Below are 26,750 nucleotides of genomic sequence, written 5' to 3' on the forward strand. Positions count from 1 at the left end.
TTTTTTTTTTTCTCAACGTTTTTATTTATTTTTGGGACAGAGAGAGACAGAGCATGAACGGGGGAGGGGCAGAGAGAGAGAGGGAGACACAGAATCGGAAACAGGCTCCAGGCTCCGAGCCATCAGCCCAGAGCCTGACGCGGGGCTCGAACTCACGGACTGCGAGATCGTGACCTGGCTGAAGTCGGAAGCTTAACCGACTGCGCCACCCAGGCGCCCCTCCAAAGGCTGCATTCTTCCTGCTACACCCACCACACTGTGGTTTCCTTCAGCCCTCAGACAGAAAAGCAGTTGGTGCTGATACCTACAGGCAGAGTGGGGAGTGGGGGGGGCAGGAGGTGTCCTATAGCTGAGAAGAGAAGGGGAAAACGGTGTGGAAAAGGTCTGTTTCCTTCCTATTTCTCTCTCCCCAAGCCTGTCCACTTTTCTTTTTTTTCTTTCTTTTCTTTTTCTTTTCTTTTCTTTTCTTTTCTTTTCTTTTCTTTTCTTTTCTTTTCTTTTTTCTCTTCTCTTTTCTTTTCTTTTTTATTTTGAGAGAGAGAAAAAGAGAGAATCCCAAGCAGGGTCAGCACTGTCAGCGCAGAGCCCGACGCAGGATTTGATCTCGTTAATGTGAGATCATGACCTGAGCTGAAACCAAGAGTCGGACGCCTAACTGACTGAGGCACCCAGGCACTCCTGTCCACCTTTCCGTTGGCCCTTTCCACCTACAGAATAACTACCATTTATAAAATGCTTAATCTGCGATTCAGGTTGCACTAAGTACTTGAGAAATTTAACTCCTTTCACACAAACAACCCTGTGAAGTAGAGACTGTAATTGGGTTTTCCCATTTTACAGGGGGTCACTGAGGAAAACTGAGGGTTATAGATGTTATATGACTTGCTCAGTATCACAGAGACAGGCTCAAGCCCACGTGGGCCCAACTGGACCACCCAGGCTCTCAACCACCACACTCCTCCACTCACCTGCGACCCCATCCTCCTTCTGTGGATTCTCCTGACCCCCTCCACACCCACCCAGCACCCCTGCCACCATGGCATCTCTGTGACTATTCACACACATAGACCTCTTAAACCCAAACTGACTTTAATGAGAATAAACTTTTTAAAATCTATGTCTCTGGCAAAGAACAATGCAGGGGTCAGGATCCAGGCACAGTTCAGCAGCTCCCTGTAGCCTCCATGTAGGCCCCTTTGACTGCACCAACTCAGAGCAAGCACCCCTCTTCATAGACCTGGTCCAGCGCTGTCCATTCCTTTGGGGAGGATGACTTAGGGGTGCTGCTATCTCCCAAGTCCTATCCCTCACCCCTGCCACCTGTCCCACTTTCAGGACTTCTTGAGATTGACCATCCTCCCCTTGACTCCCCTGGTCCCCCTGGTGCCCTGGGCTGGCTCACACAGGACCTTCCGGCCCTCTGGTTCCTGCAGGTCCTAACAAGTATCTTTGATCCCCAGTGCCACCTTCCCGTGGTCCTCCCACAGTGTCCCCAGTTTCGCCCTCTCATGTGGAGCTCTCTGCCTTGGCCTTGGTCCCTTCAGCCCCTGCCCTGGACAGCCCACAGTCCCAGCTCCCCGGGGCACCACCGCTCTTTTGGACCTGGCTGTACAGGACAGTGTCTGAACTGTGGCCTCTGCCACCGCCACCGCCACTGCCACCGCCACCAGCTGCAACTCCAGGCTCAGGGAAGGGCCGGCCCCGGGGCTTGGGAGCCAGGAGGGGCTTTGTGCTCCGAGGAGGCGGTGGCACTTCATAGTCATCAGTGGCAGGGTTATAGGGGAGCTCGTAGCCCTCCTCCTTCACTCGAGCCTGGCACCACCATGCATCCTTGGGCTCCTGAGGCAAATCATAAAGGCCCCGGAGAGCAGCTGGGGCCAGGCCCTCAGGTTCATCATAGATGGGGTCCTCTTTGGGGTCCGTCAGCTTGGCCTTCAGCAACTGCTGCTGCACATGCTGGTACAAGTCCCAGTAAAGAGGTTTCTTTAACTGTGCCGCCTCCCCTGCCCAAGCAGGGGTGCTGTCCAGGGGGTCTGAGTATAGGGAATCCTGGGAAGGGCCTGAAGGAATGCGCAGTGAGTCTAAGGGTTCAGCATACAGGGCCGGAGGAGTGCCCGGGAGTTCCTGAGTGCCAGGGAGGGACACCAACTTCCCTTCTGCCGCTTCTCCTTCATGGGGATCGGCTCTGAGACTGTCCTGCCCTTGACCATCCTTTCCCTGGACCTTCTGCCGGTGAATAGCAGTTTCAACCGCCTGAAAGATATCATTCCCCTGTGCTGTCTGGAAGGTGAAGGTTCCAGGGCCTGAAGGGCAGCGGCGGCCAGCCTCAAAAGAGAACATGACCTGAAGAAAGCGTAGAGGGAAACACATTACCAGGAGCCATGAGAGAGAAGTCACAGGGCCCAACCTAGTTAGGGGATCCACAAAGAAAAGACTACCTGGGGAGGAAGGGAGGGTCATGGGCTAGGCAAGGAAGGTTTATCCTGAGGACAGGGCTTCCCACCTTCCTGTCCTGCCCCATCCCACCAACCCCACAGCTAGCCCCACCTAGGAAGTCAGTGCGCCCCAACAGAACCCGCACCTTGTCCCGGCCATAGCGGCGCAACAGAGTATAAGGCCAGGAAAGGAGTGGCTCCAGTATCTGACCCTGGGCCCCTATGGTCAGGAGAGTCAGCTTCTCAGCCTCCACCCTCAGCACATAGGAGCCATGCAGGCCACAGCGCTCAGCGGCTTCAGTCCTCTGTACAGTTACCCAGAACTGGGATCCTGGAAGGAATACACAATTAGACTGGCACCTGGCCGCACAGGTGAGTGAGGGGGCTGGGGAAGCAGGAACAGGTTGCCCAAGCACTCACTTGGAAACCAGTTTCAGGAGCTTCCTACTTCCCCATGGGCCCCTGACCATTTAATCACTCCCTTCCCAAGGACACCCTTCCTTCCCCACCCCACCCCACCCCCCCCCATCCCTGCCAGGGCCTCTCAGCCGTCTACCTTCCCAGGTGGGGCTATACAGCGAGTTCTCCAGCATCTCCAAGGCAGAAAGCTTGGGTGGGTTCTCAGCAGGCGCCAGAGCCCAACTGCCTTTCTGGAGTAAAGAGAAGAACAGTATGGAGGACCCCGCAATTCCCTCCACGCTGTTCCCAGGGTCTGAGCCAGCTCAGGCCCTTTACTGCTGTAACTGCCCCCACCCCGCGTCGCTTCTTGGCCCCGGTGCATTTCGCCCCGGCCCCCTCACCGGAAAGGCGTTTCGGCACAGCGTTTGCACCCAGGCGGCGCTGGACGGCGCGTCGGCCGCCAGCAGGTGGGAGCGCTGCGCAGTGTCCAGGCGGAAAGCTGAAGCGCCGGGCTCAGGGGGGCTCTCCACAGCCACGGGGGCCACGCTCACACACTCTGCCAGACGGATCACCTTGCAGTCCAGGCGGCGCGAGCCCCCTCGGCCCCCTCCAGCGCCCGACCCCTTGTGGTCAAAGAACTCGAGCCGCGCTACGCCGTGGGGACTGGCAGGATAGAGCACGGCCCAGGTCTTCCTCCATCTCTAGGGAGAGAGAGCGAGAGACGCTGGGGAGGGAGCGGGCGAGCACCGGCTGTCTGCGCCCCGACGGGAAAGGAGAGAACCGGCGCGGGCCGATTTCGGGTCCAAATCTTCCCTACGAACGGCGAAGTTTCCCGAGAAGGATGCCCCTCCGTCTCCCCAGGACCAGAAAGGGCGTACCCCGAGGCCGGCCGCCGCTTCTCCGCAGTGTGAAATCAACTTCGCGGGAACGTCATAGGGCTCTACAACTCCCGGCCGGAGCTCCATCCAACCCGCTGCCGCCCCCTCCCTCTCTCTCTCTCTGGGGTCTCCAGCCCACCCCTAGGTATGATGGGACTCGGCAACCCCTGCCCCGACTACCTTGGTACCGAAACGCTGACTTTGCAAAAAGAGCGGCCCTTCCATCACAGCCCCGTCCATGGCCCCCGGCGGTTCCTTCCGCGCTTCCTGGCCCTGCGGGCTAGAGGCGGGGCGGGGGCGGGGCCGAGCCTCCGGAGGCGTTCCCGCCCCTCCCCCGGCCTTCGCGGACCGCTCAGGGGGAGCCAGGAGAGGAGCAGGAAGAAAGGGGAGGGGGTCCCCAGATAAGTTGGCGGTGCACCACTCTTAGGCCCCTGCCCACAGTCCTGGGACGCGCACAAGTGGCTTCACCAAAAGAAAGCTCGCGGTTTCGACCAGATGGCTCTGGCGCGCCTGGGCTTAAGGGTTGTGTACGACGTCTATGCTCAACGTGACGTCAGAGTGAAGGCCGTGACGTCACTCCGAAAACGCCAGTGGGCATTCTGGGGCACCGGAGGGACTATGTGGGCTTTCATAGCCTCGGTTCCCCTGACCGGACCCGCCCCCAGCCCGGCTGGAGTCGGGCTGTTTACACTCCGCGGAGCCCGGGACTTGGGGGAAGGATGGGGGCTGGGGACTGGAAGGCTTCCCGGAGCCCGGAGCTGAGCCGCGGACTCCCGCCGCCCCAGCGGCCGCCGTTCGGGCCGGTCCGCGGCCCCATGGCCTTTTGCGTGTCTAGCTCACTGACCGCAGCTGCCCGGCCTCCAACCCGCGGGAAAAGAAAGCTTCATTGAGCAGGCCGGGAGGGTCGGCGGTGGGGGGCGGAGGGAGGTGGAGCGGCTGCGGCCAGCTCCACGGGGGAGGGGAGGACCAAAAGGAGAAGAGGAGGGAACTGGCCTGGGAGGAATCGAGGGAGAGGGCGGAATGTGGGAGGGCTCAAGGGGACATGGGAGGGACGAAAGGAGAGGGGGGAAAGTGGGGGGGGTCCAGTCTCCCCTGGCCGAGCACTTTTTTGGGGAAGTCCTAGGACTGATCTCCAGGACCTGGACTCTTCTCCCAGCCCCTAGGTCCCCGCTCAGCCAAGGTAGGGGGAGTCACGCCGCCGCGGGAGGAAGGAGCGTTTCGGATGGGAGGATGGTGGAGGGACCACGAAAAGGGGTGATGCGGGTTAGGGTCGAGGGGAACCCAACCCACTGAGGGTTTTATCATTGTTAAAGAAGAGTGAGACACAAGGAGAGTGGAAAGAGGAGGCAGATATTTGGCGGGTGGGGGGCTGCAGGATGTTCCAAATAGGGCAGCCGCGAGGGCCCTAAGGCTGGGGGCTCCTCTGTGAGGCCCTACCCCTGGGCCCCCAAGCCAGAATGTCCCCAGAACAAAGCTTTCCTGTTGTGTTGTTTGTCTGAGTGGGGGGAAAGCATGTTCGGGGGGCCTCTTGCTGGAGAGGGGCTGTTCTCAGCCCCAGACAGAGGAAAGGCCTTGGCTGAGGAGCCGATTGGCGCCCTGGGCTCCCGTTGCCCAGTGACAGCCATGGCAGTGTTGGCAGGAGGTCTGGACAACCCCACCCCACACCCCTCCCAGCTTGAGGCCTGGCCCTCCTGGGCCCCTTGAACCTGCAGGGCATGTGAGAGCCTGTGTGCTGGGTAGGGTGTGCAGGGGGTTCTCCATGTGTTCTGGTCTCTGCCCTCTCTGCCTTGGGATCTGCCCAGACAGGACTCTGGGCTTGGCTCCCATTCAGGAACCTAACTAAGATCTGAGGGTCTCCTAACCCCCCTTGCCTGCTTCTCTCCACAATCAGTAGCTGTCTGTCCTCTGTCCGAATGGCTGAATGGAATCATCTGGGTCCTTCCTGCCGCCCCTTGCCCCTCGTTGGCTCCTGCCAGTCCCTCTCCTCACCTGTTGCCCATGTCTCTCCATTGCTCTGTGTACTTGGCTCTCTCATAATCACCTTCTATCCATCTTCCACATTGTCTCTCTCTGCTATCTCTTTCTGTTTGCTCCCGCTTTGTTCCCACAGCTTCCTTCCTCTTACATCCTGTCTGGGTCTCCCTCTTGCTCAGTCTTATCTCTTTCTCTGGACCATTCTCTGCCCTTGGTCTCTAATCACTATCTTTTGATCTCTGGGTCTCTTAGACCAATGGGTGGGGGTGATGGAGGTGCCAATGACAGAACTAGGAAAGGACGTTGTGAGACAGAACAACTGATGGGGACAGTTTTACTCTTTACAAAAGGGAGGGAGAGCCTATCTGGGTCTCTGTCTCTCGCCTCCCTCCCTAGTCTGCACCTCTCTCACCGTGTGCTCTTGTTTAGTTTGTTTCTTTCTCACTTAGTCCATGGGTCCCTGTCTTTCTCTCCCACCATCTCTGTCTCTGTCCTTATTCAGTGTCTCTCTTCCTCTCACGACCTCTCTCTGGAACCCAGGCCTGACTTCATCTGTGATTTCTCTTACACACTCTCTCTCTGGGGCACCCAGGCCTTCCCTGCCATGCGACCTGTCAGTATCTGGCAGCGGAGCCCATGGGGGCTGCTGCTCTGTCTGCTGTGCAGCTCATGCCTGGGATCTCCATCCCCATCCACGGCCCCCGAGAAGAGGGCTGGGAGCCAGGGGCTGCGGTTCCGGCTGGCCGGCTTCCCCAGGAAGCCCTTTGAGGGCCGAGTGGAGATACAGAGAGCTGGCGAGTGGGGCACCATCTGCGATGACGACTTCACGCTTCAGGCTGCCCACGTCCTCTGCCGAGAGCTGGGCTTCACAGAGGCCACGGGCTGGACCCACAGTGCCAAATATGGCCCTGGAACAGGTAAGCAATGCTCCATGCATGGCCTAGGTATTGTCTAAATGCAGGGAGAGGGAACACCAGATGGCACAGGCACAGGGACCCAGGACACCAAAAACAGCCAGTGTCAAGTAAACCCATGGCTGAGAAACCAATCAACACAGTTGCTTCCCAGAACTGTGTGACCTTAAGCTGGTCAGTGCCTTCTCTGAACTTCAGAGACCCTAGGTGCAAAATGACTACATGATCTCTAAGTTCCTTTTTTCTGCAGAAGTATGATTCTACCTTGCTACATGCAAGGACAGCCCTGATACAGGTGAGCCCTGTACAGTTAAAGTACAGTTGGTTTGATGGAAAGCTGAGAACAGATAAGTGATGTCTGGATATCCCAAAGCCAGAAAGGATCACAGATACTGCAGCTGACCAAATCAGATTATAGGCAAGAGCTGAAACCAACAAGCTGGAACTAAGAACAAGTATAAACTCTAAGACAAGAATGAGTGTGGCTAGTAGGCGCTTAGGAGGAATTCTGAGACCTAAGGATGCTTACATTGTAGGAGCCCACAATGGGACTGATGGACAGAAGCTGGTGCAGTCTGCAGCTAATCCTCCACTTCCTACTGGCTGGACCACTTCTGGAATAAAGCGTCACTTGTAGTTGCCACATTTAAAGAGTGACAGTAGAGGGGCTCTTGGGTGGCTCAGTTGGTCAAGTGCCCAACTCTTAATCTCAGCTCAGGTCTTGCTCTCAGGGTCGTGAGTTCAAGCCCTGTGTTGGGCTCCATGCTGGGCATGGAGCCTACTTTTAAAATAAAGAGAGAGTAGAAAATGGATATACTTTCAGAGGAGAGCTGCCCAGATGTGAAAGACTGGAAGCCAAGTTTCAAGAGGGAATAGCTGAAGAAACCAGGGATGTTTGGTATGAAAACTAAAAGCTTTGGGTAGCAATTGCATGAAGGTTGTCTCCAAATAAGAGGACAGTCATTTAGCTGACAGTCATTTAGCTGCCTGGATGGCATCGAAGGACTGAATCAGACCTTGGGGGATAGTCATAGAGAGTCACAAGGACTTTGTGATGGTTCAGTGGCCTGGTGGGGCAGGAAGTAGGTATCCCAGCAGAAGCTGGGAAAGTCCTGTCAGGGTATGCATGATAGGTCCCTGCCATTGGTTGGGACAGACAGTCACATTGGGTGGAATCCCATGGCTTCTGGGGGGAATTGAATCCATCCCAACTCTGAGAAGTCAGCAATACTCATTTCAGGATGGTCCAGGCAGAGAGGAAAACAAGGGGGCAATGCAGTAACACAGACAGGGAAGACGCATGGGAGAAAGTGAAGCTGAGAGGAAAGGATCTTAGATTTCCAAGTCTCACAAGTGGCTCAAACCCTTAAGCCCCCATGTATTGGCTGTGTGGTCACCCCAATTTCTTTATGTAAAATGGTGATAACACCTCTGGCAGCTCTGTTCTAAGGATAATCATGTATATACATACATGGCAGAGTGCCTAACACAACACATACTTGATTAATTGTAGCTATCATTGAATAGGTCAGGACTGATCAGAATTTCAGTGTTGACTCTTGGTTTTTTATTCACCCTACCAAATTCTTGAGTATCCCCCCGATCACAACTGACCCTCCATCAATCCTGTGCTCCCTTTCCTATTCCCTTCCAGGGTCTCCTCTTTCACATCCCATTATCTAACCAGAAAAATGGGATCATCAAGCCAGGTGTGAGGCCTTCATGGTCACTCTCCCCCAAATCCTCACCACTTACCCTTCTCCTCCATCCTGCCTCCACAAGCCTCCCTGTTCCCTCATCTCTCCCTCCACAGGCCGCATCTGGCTGGACAACCTGAGCTGCAGTGGGACTGAGCAGAGTGTGACCGAGTGTGCCTCCCGGGGCTGGGGGAACAGTGACTGTACCCATGATGAGGATGCTGGAGTCATCTGCAAGGACCAGCGCCTCCCCGGCTTCTCGGATTCTAATGTCATTGAGGTCTGCCGTTCGTACACACATACACACACACACCCCAGGATGGCCAGAGAGGGCTGTGGGGTGGTTATATGTGGTTAGAGGGGATGCTAAAAGGTAGGGGATCCTATATGCCCCATGGGATCATTTGAGTCGGTGTGAGGCTGAGGGGGTGGGGGACAAATGATAATGCTCCTAGGCATATTAAAGCCCAGGGTTGTTTTCACATTAGCATTCACGTCACTAAACCTGGCAGGCGCCTCTCCAACTTCATCCCTGGTCCCCAGGACATCCCTTGCTCTCCCTCTCCTCAGAGGTTCCTGCTCTCCTGGAACATTTCCCTTCTTACTCTCTCCTACTTCTTCCTTCAGTGCAACTTCCTCTGTGAACTTCTCCCTCGTGCTCCGGGCCGCCTTGGCTGCTCCTTCCTCAGTTTGCTCCGCACCCTTAATCGCCTCTCAGAGCAGGACATGTCCTTCCACTCCCGTGGTTGCAGGAAAGTCAGTTCCCCACAGAGAGCAGGAGTGCCTCTCAGCCCTGTGTCAGCCCCTGCTCGCCACTGTCTTCATGGCAAGCACGCTGATCAGGGTTCCTTAAGGGTGGCAGGACAAATAAAAGTCGCTACTGAGACTCCGTCCTCTGCCTGTGGTCCCCTCCCCAGGTAGAACAGCACCTGCAAGTGGAAGAAGTGCGACTTCGGCCCGCCGTGGGGAGGGGCAGGCGGCCTCTGCCAGTGACCGAGGGACTGGTCGAAGTCAGGCTTCCCGAAGGCTGGTCGCAAGTGTGTGACAAAGGCTGGAGCGCCCATAACAGCCACGTGGTCTGCGGGATGCTGGGCTTCCCTAGCGAAAAGAGGGTTAACACGGCCTTCTACAGGTGAAGGGGCGTGGGCGCTGGGGGGAACAGACTGGGATGGAGGGGTGCTCGCTAGGAAGCGGTGTCTTGACCTCGGAGAGGGTCCGGGGCTCAGGAACAGTGGGGAACTATGGAGGCCCTTTCGAAACTGGAGAGTTGAGAAACCTTGTGGAACTATGAAGGGCTCCTCAGGGCGGGTCCGAAGTGGGGCAAGCGAGGCTCCGGCTCTCTGAGGTCCGCAACCGGGGCGGGGCGAGTGGCGGCCGGTCGCGCGTCCGCACCCGTGACGCCCTCGGTTGGCAGGCAGAGTCCCGGCTCCCCGGGGCGCGCGCCGAGCCTGGCGAGGCCACGCCCAGCGGCCGGCTGTGTCGCGGGCGGGTACGGTTACGGCGCGGGCGCGGCTCCGGGGCCCGACGTCCGAGTTCAAGGAGCTCGCGGCCGCGCCCTGCGGAGGCGGCGCTTGGGTGTGTCCAGCGCCGGGCTGGGCGCGGGAGTCCCCGCCAGAGGGCCGAACCTTGAGGGTTGGGGGTCTCCTGGAGAGGTGAGGCCTGCCCCTCGGTCGCGGCCATCCTCGAGGCGCGTCCGTGAGCGCGGGAGCCGCTGGCACTCCTAGGCAAGTCTTCCAGAATACCCTTTGGCCGAGGCGCCCGACCCTCTCCAACTGCCCTGGAGCCCTGGGGTACGCACTGGCTACCAGGGTAACGAATCACACTGGTAAACTGCTCTGTGCTTACCGTGCCTCGCAACCCTGGAGCATCATATGTGGTCGTTTAGAGGAATTTGGAAATCTTTACAGTCACTCTATTTTGCAGGCTGAAATACTTTTTTTTTTTCCTCTCAGCTCTTCCTAAGTTGAGTTTTGCAGAAAGACCTCTTGACATCTAGGTCAGCTTCCACTGGGCACACAACGTCAGATATCGTCTGATTAGAGCAGGGTACAGTAGAAATGCTCAACTTTGAGTAGAGCATGCCCAGATTTTGTATGCCTTTCTGTTGAGGAAACATCCCACTGTTCATATTGAACTAGTAATCATCTAAAACCAATTCAGATCTTCCTTTATCCTTGATACTAATAGAAAAGCCTATTTGAACCTAAATCTATGTTGAGTTTATTCTATTAAGTTAGTTTGATACATCATTTAAAAGCCACTTAAAAGCCACAGTGAACCCATGAGATTATCTTGAATCTTGACATTATTTTCCATTTATCATCCCTCCCAGCCTCCTCTGGAAGATATACAGGATAGCTAGGTCTTCTGGCTTCATCAGAGTGACTGTTAAAATTATTGAAATGTTCAAAACCAAAGTCTAACCCTTCCTTACTCATCAAGTCTTTACTCATTACTTGTGAAATGTTTTTTTCCCACTAACTGGGAACAAACTGAACACTACAATGATGTAGCCAGCATTTCACCATTTTATCTATAATGAAATCGTGGGAGATTTTGTTAGTCTTCCTTAAAATCTAGATATATTATGTTCATGGCCATTTTCCAGTCTTCCAATTTAGAAAGCTTATCAAAAAAGGAAATCATGGTGGTTTGAGCTAACTTTTACTGAAATCCTTCTGGGTCTCTAAGCATCTCCATATTTTTTCCCCACTGTTCACAAACTTTCCATTTAATAACTTATTTTAAAATATTATTCTTTAGATTAAGGAATCCTTTTTCTTCTTTTTGAAAGTAAATACATTGTCCAACCTCTAGTCTTTTCCATACTTGCTCAGATTTTCATTGCCTTGGCTCTCAGACACACCTGAAAGTTCTTTCAGCCCCAAGGAGTATACTTTATCTGGTCTGGAGACTCAAACTGTTTTAAAACAGCTGTGTGCTGTGCTCCTTTGCTATTATCTGTCTTGGAGCTATACTTCTTTCTCTGTGCTTTTTCTTTACTTTGCCTGACCCCAACATCAGGTTCTGAAAAATTTATACAATTTAAAAAGCAGGGATTTCAAGTGAAGAGGATAGCATGAACAAAGGTGAAGAGATTCATTTGGTCAGTATTTATATATTGTCTACTGTTGTAGGCACTAGGGATTCGACAGTAAACAAAACAGACAAAAATCCCTGATCTCATGGACTAGGGAAGAATCAGAAAATAGTAAAATTTTTAAATGCAAGGATGGCAAAGAGTGTAATGAATAAAAATAAAGCAGGGAAGGAGTTAGGAAGTAAAAGTGAGATTGCAATTTTAAAAAGAGCCATCAGAGAAGGCCTCTTTGAAAAGGCATCATTTGGGAAAAGATTTAAGGGAGGTGAGGGCACAATCTGTAGAAATCTAGACAAGTGTTGACAGGAAGAGGAATGATAAATGAAAAGATCCTAGGGAGCAGGGGGAGGGAGGGGAGAAGAGTCATGCTCCTGGAGGCCACTGGGGCTGCAGCTGAGTGAACAAGAGAGAAAATGATAGGAAAGGTGATATAAGAGGGGATAGGGAAAGAATAGGAAGCCTGATTGCATAGGGCCATTTGGGAGGACTGGTGTATACTCTGTGGGAGATGAGGTTTTGAACAGAGGCGTGACATCTGACTTCCATTTTTAAAGTATTATTTTGGCTGCTTTAAGAATAGACTGTGAGGAGGGCACCTGGGTGGCTCAGTCGGTTAAGCGTCTGACCTCAGCTCAGGTCATGATCTCACCGTCTGTGAGTTCGAGCCCTATGTTGGGCTCTGTGCTGACAGCTCAGAGCCTGGAGCCTGCTTCTGATTCTGTCTCCCTATCTCTCTGCTCCTCCCCTGTTCATTCTCTCTCTCTTTCAAAAATAATAAACATTAACATTATAAAAATTTATATATATATATATATATATATATATAAAGAATAGACTGTGAGGGATACAGTAGAATCAAGGAGGCAGAGAAATTAGTTAGGAGGTTATTATCTCCTGAAAGCCAAGTACAGAAAGTGAGGGTGATGGTGACCAGTGAAAGAGATGAAAAATTATAAAATTCTGTGTATGGTTGAGGTAGAGGCGACAGGATTTGCTGATGGATTTAATGTGGTGGGAGAGGAGAGCGATTAAGGTTCACCCCAAGGTTTTGAGTCTGAGCTAAGTATGGAGATGGCCTTACTTGATAAGGAAGACAATGGGTGAAGCATGTGTTGTGTGAGGATTGGGGGGAGGGGTGTTGTATACCAAGAACTTAGTTTTGGACCTGTTTAATTTTTGGATATATGACTCTAGAGTTGCTGAATAAACATATTTTAAGTCCTAAAACTGGACATCACCAAGGGAGTGAATGTAAACAGGAAAAAAGAGGTCCAAGGACTGAACAGAGAGCTTAAATGTTATGTCAGGAAGGTAAAGTGAAATGCAAACAGCAAGGTGAGGTAGAAAGAAGACCAGGCGAGCAAGGCAGCCTATAAGCCAAATAAAGCGCTTCAAGGAGGAGACGAAGAGCGCCATCACCTGAGTTGGTGCTGCTGGTGGGTCTAAAAGCACAAGGACTGAGACACAAATGCTGGATTTAGCAAAACAGAGTTATTGCTGACCCTGACAAATTTGACAGTGACTAGGATATTTTTCAAAAGACAGTTGACTAGAGTAGAAAATTGTGCTGAGAAATAATGGAAGGAAGATCTGAATGCATAAAAGCCAAAAAATGGAACTTTTTGATGCCAGATTGGAGAGTTTGATCTTTATCTTATGGAAAAATTAAAAATAAAAGTATTTGTATGGGACAATGATAAAATAAGACCAGTGTTTTTAAAGTTTACCTGATAGTAGTGAATTGGAGGAGGAGGTTCTAGATGCCATAAGGCCAGTTAGAAGCTTGTTATAAAAACGAAGCTGATTAGGAGGGTGACAACAAAGAGAGAGGATGAATAGCTGAAGGATGACTGATAATAGAAGAGAAGGGAGGGGCACCTGAAATGATCCTGAAGCTGCTTGAGAGAAGGATGGTGCAAGCCAACAGGCATCTCTGGGCTTCAAGTTAATATGAACTAGCTTTAGAAGTGAGCCATCCTTGGGATGTTTGAGACCCAGGAATTACCTATAGGTATGCATGGCCTGAAGTAATTTTCAGAGATCAGGAATATTTGTGTACATCTTGGAATCTCCTACTGAGTCTAGGATATGAAGGCTGGAGAAGGACACATACTAAGAACAGAGACCATTCTTAGTGAGGAGAGAGGTTGCAAGAGTCCTGAGAGTTCTATGATGGAGATATGAGATAGGCTTCCTTTCACGGCCAAATCACATAGAGGGAGCATTCTCATGGGTGGTACAATCATAAAGGATAGATAAGATCATTTATAAAGAACTCCACCTTCCATAGAGAAAGAAGATACATCTGCTGGCTTTTAGAGGAAGCCAGTAAGATTTAAGGAATGAGAAAATCAGAATGAGGTGCGTTTATCATTTTTCAACTTGGTTTTATAGTTCTTCCCTACAACACGTGAAAGCTGTAGAATTTTAGAAAAGGAAAAGAATGTAGAGATAATTGAACCATTTACTGCCCTTTTGCAGGGAAAGAAATTGAGGTTCTAAGAGCTTAAGTGCTAAAAGCTATTTACTGAACTCCTGCTATTTGCAAAGCACTGTGCAAGGTGCTGAGAACACAGAGGTGCTGAGAGATCATGGAAGACCTCACAGACTACACTAAGGATTTGGGTCTTTATGCTAAAAGCAATGGGAAGCGACTGAAGTGTTTTCATGAGTAGGGCTGTAAGAGGACATGATCAGGTTTGTGGCCCCCAAAAAAACCACTCTGCATTTCTGAGAATGGTGTGGAGAAGAACAAGAGTGAGTGGATTGAAGAGATGTTTAGGAAGTAATACTGACATGACTTGGTTCTGGACTGACTTTGGGAACCAAAGATGAGAAGTATCAAGTTGACTCCTAGGTTTCTAGGGTGGATTTTGCTGAAAGAATTACAGGTTTATTTTTTGCACCTATATTACATTTTAGAAACATTAAGAAGGCAGGGGCGCCCGGGAGGCTCAGTTGGTTGAGCATCTGACTCTTGGTTTCAGCTCAGGTCATGATCTTGTGGTTTGTGAGTTGGAGCCACCGCCCATTGGGCTCTGTGCTGACAGCATGGAGCCTGCTTGGGATACTCTCTCCCCTCTCTCTCTGCCCCTACCCTGCTGACACTCTCTCTTTCTCTCAAAATAAACTTTAAAATTAAAAAAAAAAAGGCAATGGAGTATACCAGGTTAGGTGTAAATGGGAACATATAAAGAGAGGATGTGGAGTGAGAAGAATGCCTTAGGGCTCCAAAAATGTAAGTGACTAGCTAGAGGAGGAACATGCAAAGAAGACCAAGAGAGAGCAACTGGAATGAGGAATCAAACCAGACTCATAGTGTTAGGACAGCCAAGGAGGAAGAGAAGGACAGAACAGCAGTGTGAGATGCTACCAAAAGGGGAACATGATGAAAACTGAAGCTGTCTACTGGATCTATTCTCGCAGAGTGATGGGGAAAACCAGAAAGGAGTGGGTTAAGGAATGAGTGGTAAGAGATAAGATATAGAAGTGGAGCACTGACAACTCTTGACAATTTTTTCTATGAAGAGGAAGGGAGATATGGGGTGGAGGGTGTGTATATGTGCGTGTGTGTCGGAGAGATCGGAACAGGTTTAAAATGATTCAGTTGAGGAGAGATTGTATTCGACCTCTCAATTTAGGAGAAAAAAGATCCTAAAGGATGGAATTCAGAAACCTTTTGGGGGAGTGGTCTTGGAGGAGAGAGATGGGTGGATAAGAAAAGGTGATGCTGACGCGGGTAGGTTTTTATGTTTGATGGCTGAAGGAACAAATTGTAAGGGGAAACAAGCACATTTGTGAATGTGCAAGTGTAAATCAAAACAAGTATCAGTACTAGTATTAAATAAGTACCAGATCCTTAATATAATCTATATTGTATTTTATTATATATATATGTAATATATATATGTAAAATCGTATGTACCATATGATGTATAATATAAAACCTTATAAATAGAGAAGAGGTACTTCCAAGATCTAGATAATACTACATTTTTTATGCTTATGTATTTTAAGAGAGAGAGAGAGGGAGAGCATGAAAGCATGTATGTGAGGGGAGGAGGGGCAGAGAGAGAGAGAGAGGGAGAGAGAAAATCTCAAGCAGACTCCATGCTGACAGCATGGGACTTGATCCCACGAACCATGGGATCATAGCCTAAGCCAAAATCAGGAGTTTGACACTTAACTGAGCCACCCAGGCATCCCTAGATAATAATACATTTTTCTGAGTACTAGTTGGAGGATCAAGGTAATCTTGAAAGAAAACATAAAATACATTTCATTTTAGACATATCTGAGAAAAAGACATTTGGAGAAAAAGTTTCACCCTATACTTATATGATGAAAGGTTCTAAACTCTTAGTAATGTCTCAGGAAAGGGACCTGAGACTTATTGTGCACTCTTTCCAAGGAATGTTGGACACAGTGGATATTTTGGCAAAAAGACCAACTAAATCCATCCTCAGGAAAAAGCCAGGGCAGGAAATACCAAGCAACTTCAGAGCTGTTTCAAATCTGTTTATTAACATCCAGTGCTTCTGCACACAGTATACTATGTCCAGATATGACTCCTCAGGAGAAACAAGAGTAGGAACGTGTTTAAAGAAAGAATAACTAAGATGATAACAGGGAGTCTCATAAACTTAGAAGAACAGACAGACAAAACCTGCATTCATCTATACATAGTTGGACAGAACGAAGAGGGGGCAAAAAAAAGTCTTTGAAATCAAAAGGAGAATGAGAGGAGAAACAGACCTAGTTTCCAGACCTTAGACTTAAGCCAACCTCTTGAAAAATAAAATAGGTCAAATATTTAGGCCAATTAAAAAATAAAGTTTTAGAACTTATTTCTCTGGACGTAAGTTTGGGAGCTGAGCTTGGTTTGTAAATGACTAAAGCATATGGGATTTAATTTGGGCAGGAAGGATGCTGTCATCCTAAGCCGCCTGGCTTCATGCTCCCCAGTCAAATCAAGTTACTGTCCTTGGACATCCAGCCTTGGTGCTTGGTCCTAATTCACTGGCCTCAGACGTGGAAATGCCAGAAGTCAAAGAGCATCCAAGAATAAAAGACAGTTAGCCTCCCTATGACCAAACCAGTTCTCTCTCCTTGCCGGGTCAGTCTGGCGATCTTAACAATCCTAACATCCTTCTACTTATACACTTCCCCATAGACCTCCCCTGAGGTTTAGATCAACCCTGATATTGCCCCTCGTCCCCATCACTCACTACCCTAGTGTAATTTCTGTGCGTGCTGGTACAGGGGCTCTATCAGCCTGAGTCCATGAATTTCACTACTGTTCATCAGTGTGGTTATGTGCGCGTGAGGCCAGACAGCTGTGAAGGGTAAAGCCTCGGGAGTATCTGATGTTATAACATCTTGTTGACTTTCCAATTTTCCTGTTGGAAAAGAAGTTTGCCCCTGGCTGCACCAGTCTTTCCCACTTGGTTCTAGACTGATTTTGACTCTGCTATTGTCTTATCCTCACAGAAAGTTGAGGAAGCGAGCGGCCAAAGCCTCGGCCCGACGCCCCAAGCCCCTTGGAAGGTAATGGGGCAAGAGCCCCGGGACCTCCTGCTCGCCCCTGAGGCCCCAGGAGGTGGATGGATGGAAGGCAGCCTATCCATGTCCATCCCGGAACCCAAGCTGATGAATTAGGGATGTAACTGCACAATGGCCATTCCAGGGGAGGTAGGGAAGGGAAGGGGAGGCAGGCATGGGGATGGGCAAGCTTTGACCTTAGGGTGTACAAAGAGGAAATAATGTAGGAATGGCTGAGGAGAAGCCTTCTCATCTTTATGCTTCCCCCAAATAGCTTGGACTCCAGCCTCAACCACCTGCATGCCTCCTACCCCCCTTAATTCAGTTCACCCACATTCCCATTCTCTCTCCTCCTTTTACCTTGTATCCCCTTCTCCCGTCACCCCCTGGACTGACTAGATTTTTCATCACTGTGGTTGAATTCAGAGCGCAACAGGAGTTCCTAAAGTAGAGTTCAGTGGTGTGCAGCCGTCAGTGTGTGGAATACCTGGCCCCCTTCACTTTACTCCTTCCCACACTCTGCATAAAGTGTCCTTCCCGGAAACAGGAAAAAAAAAAAAAAAAAAAACAGAAAACAAAACCCTCTACCTTTCCTGGGCCACGTACCTAACCACTACCTCCACTAACTTCTTTCTCCTTTTTTCAGACCAATCACCAAGCTTAAAGTCAAACCCAAACCCCGAGTGGGCAGGGGATCAATCAAGAGGTAAATGAAGTTCAGGCTGGGTGTGAGGAGAGGGAGAGTGCAGAGTGATGATGAGTCAGGGCAATTGAGCTGTGGTCAGGAAGGGGTCTAAGAGGCCCCCACCTAGAGGTGGAGGTGTGGCAGTAGCTATTAGAAACCACCTTCCAGATGAGTCACTGAAACATAAAGTGATGCTGGGCCTTATCCTCGTTTCTGGGGAATTATGCTTATCACAGGATTTTTGAAAGTCTTGATAGAAGTTCATCCACTGAACTCCTGTTCCACAGGCTTGTTTATCTTCTCCCAGTGAATTCTAGCAGATACTCTAGCACTTTCTCCTTCAGATGCCATCCTTGCCTCTCCCCCAAGAAGTTAAGTTTGCCTAAGGGATCAATGTTCCCATCTTAACTTTATTTTTTAAAAATAGGTGCTACCAGTTTGGAGGTAAGACTCAGGATCCCCTCTGGAAACTTTGCCAGGGATGGGTTCAGATTATAACCCCTGTGTCTCTGGCCCAGTTGACACAATTAGGCTCCCAGTTCCATAATTTTCCTTGTGGGGTCCTTCAGAACCGAAGGGAGTGGAAAGCTTCCAACCCCACTGATTACCTCTCACTAGGCTTCCAAAGGCCATTTGCACATGAGAAGTCTCCCTGATAACTTCTTCAGCAGTGGCTGAGACACGGAGAATTCATCCCTTTCTTCTGTCCCCTCCTCTCTTCTGCACATTCTGGGATCACCCAGTGGTTCCCTGGTGGCCCTCCTTCTCCAGCTCCTCCTTGTGGTGGCTTCAGAGGAGCTTGGAATTTGAGAGTACTCTTGTAGTACCTTCTAGCTAAGGGTCATCTGTGCCCAACATAGCCATGCTCTGGCCTTCCCTGAACGCCAAATTCAAGGGCACACTGCTGTTTTTACTGTGTTCCTTGTGGGGAAATGGGAGGAGGGAGTTTAGAAGAGCAAGATCTTTTTCCTGTAGTGGCCTCTTTGACTTTTATTTTCAGCAAAACAGGACTTTGGGAGAGTACCTGATCTGTTTGAGCTTCAGAATCCACTGATCCTGAGCTTCCAAAGGTATTCTGTAAAGTCTCCAGGCTTGTCTGTTGTGCTTATGTTTCCTCCTCTCTGCATCTTCCTAGGCAATGACTTTGAGTCGTCATAACCTTGCTTCCTCTGACATCAAGTGATGGGCACATTACTGAAATAGTTCATTGCCAGGCCAGCCTCACAGGCCCATACCACCAATAGCAACCCTCCTCTCTGGGCACTGCTCTCACCACGCGCCTCACTGCCATCTCTTACTCCGTTGGTGTCAATACACCAGGCCCCTCCTTCTCTCAAGGCATCTCTCTGAAGGGTTTCCAAGGTTTAACATCTCTAGTTTAGTCCCATTTCCATGCTTGGGTGGCTACAGAACATTCTTTCTGTTATGTTTAAATTGCAGAAGCATGGACTACCTCAGTAAAGTCCAGCTCAGTTCCGATTCTGTGTCTCCCTCTCTCTCTGCCCCTCCCCCGTTCATGCTCTGTCTCTCTCTGTCCAAAAAATAAATAAACGTTGAAAAAAAAATTTTTTTTAAAGTCCAGCTCAGGTCTGGAGAGACCGCTACCATTCTGTTGTGCATATTCTCTCCTTCTCTGGTCACGTGGACTAACTTTTGTCTGTCTTGCATTTGTACATCTTCATTCCCACATGTGCCAGCCCCAGTCCTTCCCTATGTCCACCTTCTGGTATAATCTTCTCATAACTACCCATCATACTCTGGCCTGGAAGACCCTCTAGCCTCTGAGAAGCCATTTAGACCCAAGACTTACTCAGTCCTTTGCATCCTGACTCATTCAGTTATTTCAGCCTCAGCATAACAGAAGGATGTGCTCACGCTGGTTCTTCAGGCTTCCTGTTTGTCAGCTACTCCCTCCTGCCCATCTCTTCCAGCTGGGCAGTCCTGGCTTCTCACTCTCTTTGCACAGCAGCCTCAGCCTCAGCCTTCGTTAGGGCCAGCAGCCTGAAGCCATTTGGAGCAAGGTTTCTGTCAGGCAAGTCAAGACTAGCTGTCTACCCATAGTGGTCTTTGGCTGCAGGTCCCCAAGGACCCTCCTATCTGGGTAATCTGGGCTCTTTCAGCCTGGAAACTTGCCATTCCCTTTGTCTCTAAGGAGGGAAACAGCAGAAAAGAAGGGAAGAAGAAGGGATAAAATGGTCATGAAAGGTTGGGGGATGGTGGAGGCATGGAGGGGAGGAGGGTTGTCGGCAAAGAGGCAGGAGCATTGTTTTACCCTACTGCACCCCACTCCTGTCCCCCCAGGCTGCTGGCCCAGCGGCAGCAACACTCCTTTGGTCTGCATGGGGTGGCGTGCGTGGGCACGGAGGCCCACCTCTCCCTCTGCTCCTTGGAGTTCTATCGTGCCAATGACACCACCAGGTGCCCTGGGGGGGCCCCTGCGGTGGTGAGCTGTGTGCCAGGCCCTCTCTACGCAGCATCCAGTGGCCAGAGGAAGCAACAACAGTCGAAGCCTCAGGGGGAGGTGTGTGAGACAGTGACTATAACCTTCCCCACCCCAGGTGGAGAACCCCTTAGCCTAGCCAGCCCCTGACTTAGCACAGCCCCGACCTTTGAGGACAGAAAGGAACCTCTCAGGGGGTGGGCCACAGACCTGAGACCACCCCCTCCCTCCCACCAGAATCTCCTTTATCACCCAGGTCTACTTAGCCCTCTCTGTGCTGATGTTTCCATTCACTGCTTTGGGCACATCTCTCTCCTCTATAGACCCGAGTGCGTCTAAAGGGTGGGGCCCACCCTGGAGAGGGCCGGGTAGAAGTCCTGAAGGCCAGCACATGGGGCACAATCTGTGACCGCAAGTGGGACCTGCAGGCAGCCAGCGTGGTGTGTCGGGAGCTGGGCTTCGGGAGTGCTCGAGAGGCTCTGAGTGGTGCCCGCATGGGGCAGGGTGAGGGGGATGAAAATGGGAGGAAGAGGGAAGGAGGAGGTACACACTCTCCCGGGGGGTGGTGTATGGTCCGTGGGAAGGAGACCCCTGGGCAGACAATGAAGGTCCAGTTATAACCTCCTGATCTTTGACCTCTGACCCTAGGCATGGGTGCCATCCACTTAAGTGAGGTTCGATGCTCTGGACAGGAACCCTCCCTCTGGAAGTGCCCCCACAAGAACATCACAGCCGAAGACTGTTCCCATAGCCAAGATGCTGGAGTCCGATGCAACCTGCCCTACACTGGGGTAGAGACCAAGGTCAGTTATCTTCCCGGTTTAGTCCAGAAATCTCACATCCTATCCAGTCCTGGTCATGATCTGCAGCCTGACAGCTTCCCAGCCCACTGTCCCAGGCCCCTGCCATCCTACAACTCCCACCTGATGCCCCCACTTGCTAGCCTTTATGTGCCTCTGAATCACCCTTCAGCCACATACCTGTTATAGGCTCCCACTACCCCTCCCCAAAAGCTTACCCAGAACTTCCATTGTGTCACTACAGATCCGACTCAGTGGGGGCCGCAGCCAACACGAGGGGCGAGTGGAGGTGCAAATAGGGGGACCTGGGTCCCTTCGCTGGGGGCTCATCTGTGGGGATGACTGGGGGACACTGGAGGCCATGGTGGTCTGTAGGCAACTTGGACTGGGCTATGCCAACCATGGCCTGCAGGTGAGTGGGAAGGAAAGGGAAACCAACACGATTGCCTCCAAAGCCTGTGTTTGGGGCAGAGGACTATGGAAATGAGTCCCTTGGACCAAGAGGCTGGATGGTGGGGGTCTCACAGAAACACCAACATATGTCCCCAGGAGACCTGGTACTGGGACTCAGGGAATATAACAGAGGTGGTGATGAGTGGAGTGCGCTGCACAGGGTCTGAGCTGTCCCTGGACCAGTGTGCTCATCATGGCACCCACATTGCCTGCAAGAGAACAGGAACCCGCTTCACTGCTGGAGTCATCTGTTCCGAGAGTGAGTGAAGGATAAGGTGATGCAAGCCAGGGAAGGGAAGCTCTGGGCCACCCCCTTTGAGGGAAAAAGAGAGCCATAATCTGGAGGGGTGCTCCTTCCCTATGAAGAAGCAGCCTCTCACACTCTACAGGGGGAGCAGAAGCACCCCCATCTGTCTCCACCCCTCAGCAGTGACTTCCAACACTCTGCTCCCTTCCATGTGCAGCTGCATCAGACCTGCTGCTGCACTCAGCACTGGTGCAGGAGACCGCCTACATCGAGGACCGGCCCCTACACATGCTGTACTGTGCTGCAGAAGAGAACTGCCTGGCCCGCTCAGCCCGCTCAGCCAACTGGCCTTATGGCCACAGGCGTCTGCTCCGATTCTCCTCCCAGATCCACAACCTGGGACGAGCTGACTTCAGGCCCAAGGCCGGGCGCCACTCCTGGGTGTGGCACGAGTGTCATGGGTGAGAGGATCAAGTAGAAGGGCAAGGTCACTGGAGATGGGGCAAGCCTGCTGGGGGCAGGGACGAAAACAGGGGTTCCCTTGTCCCCACAGGCATTACCACAGTATGGACATCTTCACTCACTATGATATCCTGACCCCCAATGGCACCAAGGTGGCTGAGGGCCACAAAGCTAGTTTCTGTCTAGAAGACACCGAATGTCAGGAGGGTGAGTTGGGCCTAGAACAGACTCCGGTATCTCCATCCCACAGCCTTGCCTCACACTGACATATGCCAATCCCTCTCAGATGTCTCCAAGAGGTATGAGTGTGCTAACTTTGGAGAGCAGGGCATTACCGTGGGTTGCTGGGATCTTTACCGGCATGACATCGACTGCCAGTGGATTGACATCACAGATGTGAAGCCAGGAAACTACATTCTGCAGGTGCCTGGGGCCTGAGATCCAGCTGGCAAGTGGGAGGAGTGTTTGTTAAAGATTTGAAGACTGCAACTGGTCAAATTGACTTTCTCCCACTCACAGGTGGTCATCAACCCCAATTTTGAAGTAGCAGAAAGTGACTTCACCAACAACGCAATGAAGTGTAACTGCAAATATGATGGACATCGCATCTGGGTGCACAACTGCCACATTGGTATTTGATGGGAAGAGCAGCCCAAAGAGACTGGGGGATGGGAAGGAAAGGCCTTCATTCTCTTCTCCCAAAGTCGGTTCTATATCTTCCCACCCTCCTCTGGATCTCCCAGCCTCTCCACTTCTACTCACCCTCCCCCACAATGAGTCCGTTTCCCTGCCTAAACTGCCCATTCACCTTGCAGGTGATGCCTTCAGTGAAGAGGCCAACAGGAAGTTTGAGCGCTACCCTGGCCAGACCAGCAACCAGGTCATCTAAGGTGCTGCCACCCTCCTCTGAAAACCACCACTGGCCCCTAATGGCAGGGGTCTGAGGCTGCCATTACCTCAGGAGCTTACCAAGGAACCCCTGATGTCAGCAGGCCAGCCATGCTCATCCAGTGTGTGCTATGGATGTGGAAACATCAAAACGAAGTTATTGCCCTCCTTCCTACGCCAGCTGCCGGATCTGTGGCCAAGCATGGGGAATTTTTGCTCCCAGGCCCAGCACTGAGTGAAGCACACTACAAAGAGCAGCACCTGATTGACTGCCCAGAACAACAGACAGCAGGAGCTCATTTTCTCAAATAGGGAGGTCAGAATGGTCAGCTCCAGTATCTCCCCTCCGTTCAGGGGGAATACAGCTTTACCTCTAGCCTCTTCATGGGGAAAAAGATCAGTACCCCCCGCCCCGCCCTTATTTTTGACTATAACATGATGCTAGGTATAATTTTATTTTATATAAAAAGCATTTGTGTGATTCCTCAGAGCCCAGGGATTGGTGCTGGTGGTTGGAGGGACCTGCCCCCCACTGGTTCATTTAATCCTCTGTCCAGGTACCCTCAGAGCCTAGGCCAGGAAAGCCAGGTGGAAATCAGAGCAGGAGCCTCAGAGTCCTGCTGACCCACTCATTCTGTGACTTCAGGGGTCACATATAAGGTCAATGTTTCTGGTCCCCGCCGGATGCGCACTGCCAGCTGGGATTGGGTTCGAACAGCTTCATAAATATCTTCAGCATTTTGTACCAGCTGCTCCCCAATGGCCAAGATCACATCACCCGGCCGTAGACCAGCCCTATGGTGAAAGATGGACAGAGAGAGAAAGGAGGGACTAGACAGCCCAGTTCAAGGGCACATGCACGCTTCACCCATCCCCACCTCACAATGCAGTCTCTCCCTCACCGGTGGGCAGGGGAGTCCAGGATGACTTTATGGATGAGCACACCATGCTGAACATCAGGGAAGCTTGGTTCTCGAAGCTGTAGTTCAGCAAGGATGCTGAAAGGACATAGATCACCCTGTTAACCACACCAAGGCACTCTCCCTTGGGTTCACCTCAAATCTCTCATCAACACACTGACAATCGTATAGACAAGGGCATGCACTAGATACTCCAGATACAAAGGCAATTAATTCACTTTCTGCCTTCTCGAAGTTAGGAAGTAGGACATGTATGTAAAAAGCAACTAATTCCAAATGACACACACTACTAAATAACACTAATGTCATTCTAGAATTCTAAGGGAAGCTTTAAGGAGAGAGTAGAACTTAACTTGGGTGTAGAAGCATGGTTCTGGTATTTAACCATATAAAGCAAGAATAACATAAATAAAAACATGAGAGTAGGAAATCAGGTTGGCTGAAACAGAGTATATTCATGGAAGAAGCCAGGTCTGGAAGGCCGAACTGGAGACAAATGGAAAATGGCCCCTGAACACCAGGTTAATGGACTGAAGTTTTTAAAGCAGCAGCAGGATGAAATCAATCTGGTAGCAGGTGTGCAAAATGGATTGGAGTGAGAAAGTCAATATGATGAGAGAGGACAGCTCTTCTGATAGCTCCACGTATGAGGCAACTCATCTTAGATAAAGATAAAATTGGTAACAAAGCTCAACAGAGATGCTAGTTGCCCACCATTGAGTACACTGGTAGTCCTACAGGTCACTACTTTTAAAGTTCATACCTGGGAGTGAGGGTCAGCATCATCACCCCAATGTAGCGGCGCTGGGACCCACTGATTCCAAACCAGGAATCTGTGATGGAGGGACAAATGAGCCTCATTCGGCTACATCCTTCCCTCCCCTCCCTTTCCTCCCAACAGACCCCCACCATCCCCCTCCCCACACTTCACCCCTCCCCCTTCTCCAGCAAGGCCCAGTGAATGCCCTTCCCACCACTTAAAGGAATCCTTTTCCCCCAAGCCAGGCTCACTCTTCTTTTCCCCACGATGCAGAAACTCTCGAAGGCGATCAGAAGGGATAGCAAAGGAGATTCCAGCTGTGACCTTCATGGTATTCACTCCGATCACCTCCCCATCCTGCAGGGATAGAGCCCACTATTCCCTAGCCCAAATAAATAGTAGGAGATGGAGATACCTGAACAAGAGTAGCAGGAAGTATTGGGGAGTTGGGGAGATCTGGTTGGATTTTGGGAGATAACCAACAGGAGACTGCTCAGAAACTTGACCAAACGTCGTTGAATTAGGGAACACACACCCCTTCTCACACTGACCTGGAGCAGGGATTCTTGGAAAGAAGGATGTCCCACTCACCAGGTTAACCAGAGGACCTCCAGAGTTTCCAAACTGCAGGACAAGGACAAAATATGGAAGAGATCCAGGGACTCTACGCCTGGGGGCATAACCAGGATGTAGGCACTTTCTCCAAAATCTCTCTTTTCCCAGCCCAGCCACAGTGGCCACATATGTGCAGCCCAACCTCTGTATACAAACTCGTCCACCAGCTATCACAGTTGGTGCCTGCCCCACACAGCCTTTCCCCCAACCCCCAACCTAGTTTGCCATTCTTCTCATATCAGGACGCACATCAATAGCTGCATCAGTCTGGATGTATTCCACATTGGTTTGGGGGAGGCCCAGGTCTCTGGCTGGACGCTGAGCAGAGCTGACAATGCCAGAAGTGATCGTGTTCTGCAGTGCAAAGGGACTTCCCATGGCAACAACAAACTCTCCTTGCCGGACATCGGCTGAGCGTCCCAGGGGTAGGGTGGGGAGAGGTTCCTAAGAGAGAATGGGAATAAGAGACCTGTCGTCTAGATATGTGAGCAAATTCACAGTCCCAACCAGACCCGGCCTGCCTAGACCCCCACCTTAGTCTGAATCCTCAGCGTGGCAATGTCTGCCACAGGATCCACAGCTGTGACCATGGCCTCATACGTGTCGCCGCTAAGCAGCCTCACACGGACTCGGCGCCGATCAGCCACCACATGAGCGTTCGTTACGATGAGCCCGTCGGCAGCCACCACGAATCCTGAGCCATTCGAGATAGGGACTTCGCGGCCGGAGAAAGGGTGCCTAGGGTGGGGGTAAAGCAAGGATGTGAGGAGACTCAGACACCTAGCTCGCCCGCCCCTTAGCCCGCGGCTGGGTGCCTCCTGCCCTTCCCCACCGTTACCGGCCCAAGATCTCGATATAAACCACGGCAGGTGCTGTCTTCTCCACCACGTCTGCGATGAAGTTGTACTGGCTCCGGGGAGAGGTGGGCGGTGAGCCAAGGACCGAGGCGAGGACCGCTGGAGGACCCCGACCCCCGCCCCACAATAACAACAGCACTGCCCCCCCAGCGCCCAGCGCTACCGCCAGCCATATGCGCGGACGGGTTCCAGGAGTCTCTGAGACCTCCCGGGTCTTGAGATCCGGGGACCCTGCAGTCAGCCGTGCTCGGGAATCCGAAGTCCCCGACGTCAGACACGTCCGTGGTTCAGGGACCCCCCCAGACAACCGGGCCCAGAGACTGGGGGTCCCATAAGTCACTCGGGCCCGAGGGTCAGGAGTTCCTGACGTCAGCAAGGCCCGGAGGTCAGGGGTCAACAGGGGCCCCTTCCCCCAGGGAACCCCCCCCAAAGCCCGCCATCCCCAGAGGTTCCAGCCTGCACCCCGCCCCGCCCTCAGTGCAGCCATCAGCTCCGCCTCGGCTGCCTCTTCGCCCGCCCTACACAGAGGCGGTGCCCTGGACGCGAGCTGGCGGACAGCGGGACGCGGAGCACGCCGGTACCTGAAGTCCTTCAGAAGTGCACGCCGGGACCCAGGATTCCGGGAGGCCGACTCCGCCTCCGCCCCGTGAATGCTGGGAATTGTGGTCCCCGCGGGACGCGAGTT

General features: G+C 51.6%; 3 protein-coding genes across 14 annotated transcripts; 1 reads left to right on the forward strand and 2 right to left on the reverse strand.

Annotated features, from left to right (window-relative positions):
* Positions 1-1,070: 1,070 nt before the first annotated feature.
* On the reverse strand, positions 1,071-4,641 carry DOK1 (docking protein 1). 4 transcript variants are annotated; one of them, XM_040458430.1, is made up of 5 exons: positions 3,893-4,620; positions 3,236-3,535; positions 2,992-3,085; positions 2,582-2,766; positions 1,071-2,343 (listed from the first exon to the last, which is right to left on the reverse strand). In XM_040458430.1, the coding sequence occupies exons 1-5, from the start codon at positions 3,950-3,952 to the stop codon at positions 1,507-1,509; spliced, it is 1,476 nt and encodes a 491-aa protein (XP_040314364.1). In that variant the 5' UTR covers positions 3,953-4,620; the 3' UTR covers positions 1,071-1,506. The 4 variants fall into 4 exon arrangements, with proteins under 4 accessions (XP_040314364.1, XP_040314366.1, XP_040314365.1 ...); XM_040458433.1 differs by lacking the exon at positions 2,582-2,766 and having other exon boundaries at positions 2,208-2,343; positions 3,893-4,641; XM_040458432.1 differs by lacking the exons at positions 2,582-2,766; positions 3,236-3,535; positions 3,893-4,620.
* Positions 4,642-4,774: 133 nt separating this feature from the next.
* On the forward strand, positions 4,775-23,394 carry LOXL3 (lysyl oxidase like 3). Of its 8 annotated transcripts, XM_040458419.1 has the most exons (16): positions 4,775-4,892; positions 6,279-6,603; positions 8,414-8,577; positions 9,215-9,429; positions 16,888-16,944; positions 17,585-17,644; positions 19,925-20,144; positions 20,387-20,567; positions 20,712-20,866; positions 21,108-21,275; positions 21,413-21,575; positions 21,781-22,024; positions 22,117-22,232; positions 22,312-22,448; positions 22,545-22,656; positions 22,841-23,394. In XM_040458419.1, the coding sequence occupies exons 2-16, from the start codon at positions 6,291-6,293 to the stop codon at positions 22,912-22,914; spliced, it is 2,379 nt and encodes a 792-aa protein (XP_040314353.1). In that variant the 5' UTR covers positions 4,775-4,892; positions 6,279-6,290; the 3' UTR covers positions 22,915-23,394. The 8 variants fall into 8 exon arrangements, with proteins under 8 accessions (XP_040314353.1, XP_040314356.1, XP_040314355.1 ...); XM_040458422.1 differs by lacking the exon at positions 17,585-17,644; XM_040458421.1 differs by lacking the exon at positions 16,888-16,944.
* HTRA2 (HtrA serine peptidase 2) lies at positions 23,350-26,705 on the reverse strand. 2 transcript variants are annotated; one of them, XM_040458434.1, is made up of 8 exons: positions 26,047-26,705; positions 25,742-25,946; positions 25,458-25,652; positions 25,185-25,217; positions 24,845-24,950; positions 24,597-24,666; positions 23,816-23,911; positions 23,350-23,708 (listed from the first exon to the last, which is right to left on the reverse strand). In XM_040458434.1, exons 1-8 carry the CDS (start codon positions 26,550-26,552, stop codon positions 23,543-23,545), a joined length of 1,377 nt encoding a protein of 458 aa, XP_040314368.1. In that variant the 5' UTR covers positions 26,553-26,705; the 3' UTR covers positions 23,350-23,542. The 2 variants fall into 2 exon arrangements, with proteins under 2 accessions (XP_040314368.1, XP_040314369.1); XM_040458435.1 differs by lacking the exons at positions 23,350-23,708; positions 23,816-23,911 and adding an exon at positions 24,264-24,493.
* Between the last annotated feature and the right edge of the window lie 45 nt (positions 26,706-26,750).

This window comes from Herpailurus yagouaroundi, unplaced genomic scaffold, assembly GCF_014898765.1.
Source record: "Herpailurus yagouaroundi ecotype Mexico unplaced genomic scaffold, PumYag 221, whole genome shotgun sequence".
Taxonomy (NCBI): domain Eukaryota; kingdom Metazoa; phylum Chordata; class Mammalia; order Carnivora; family Felidae; genus Herpailurus; species Herpailurus yagouaroundi.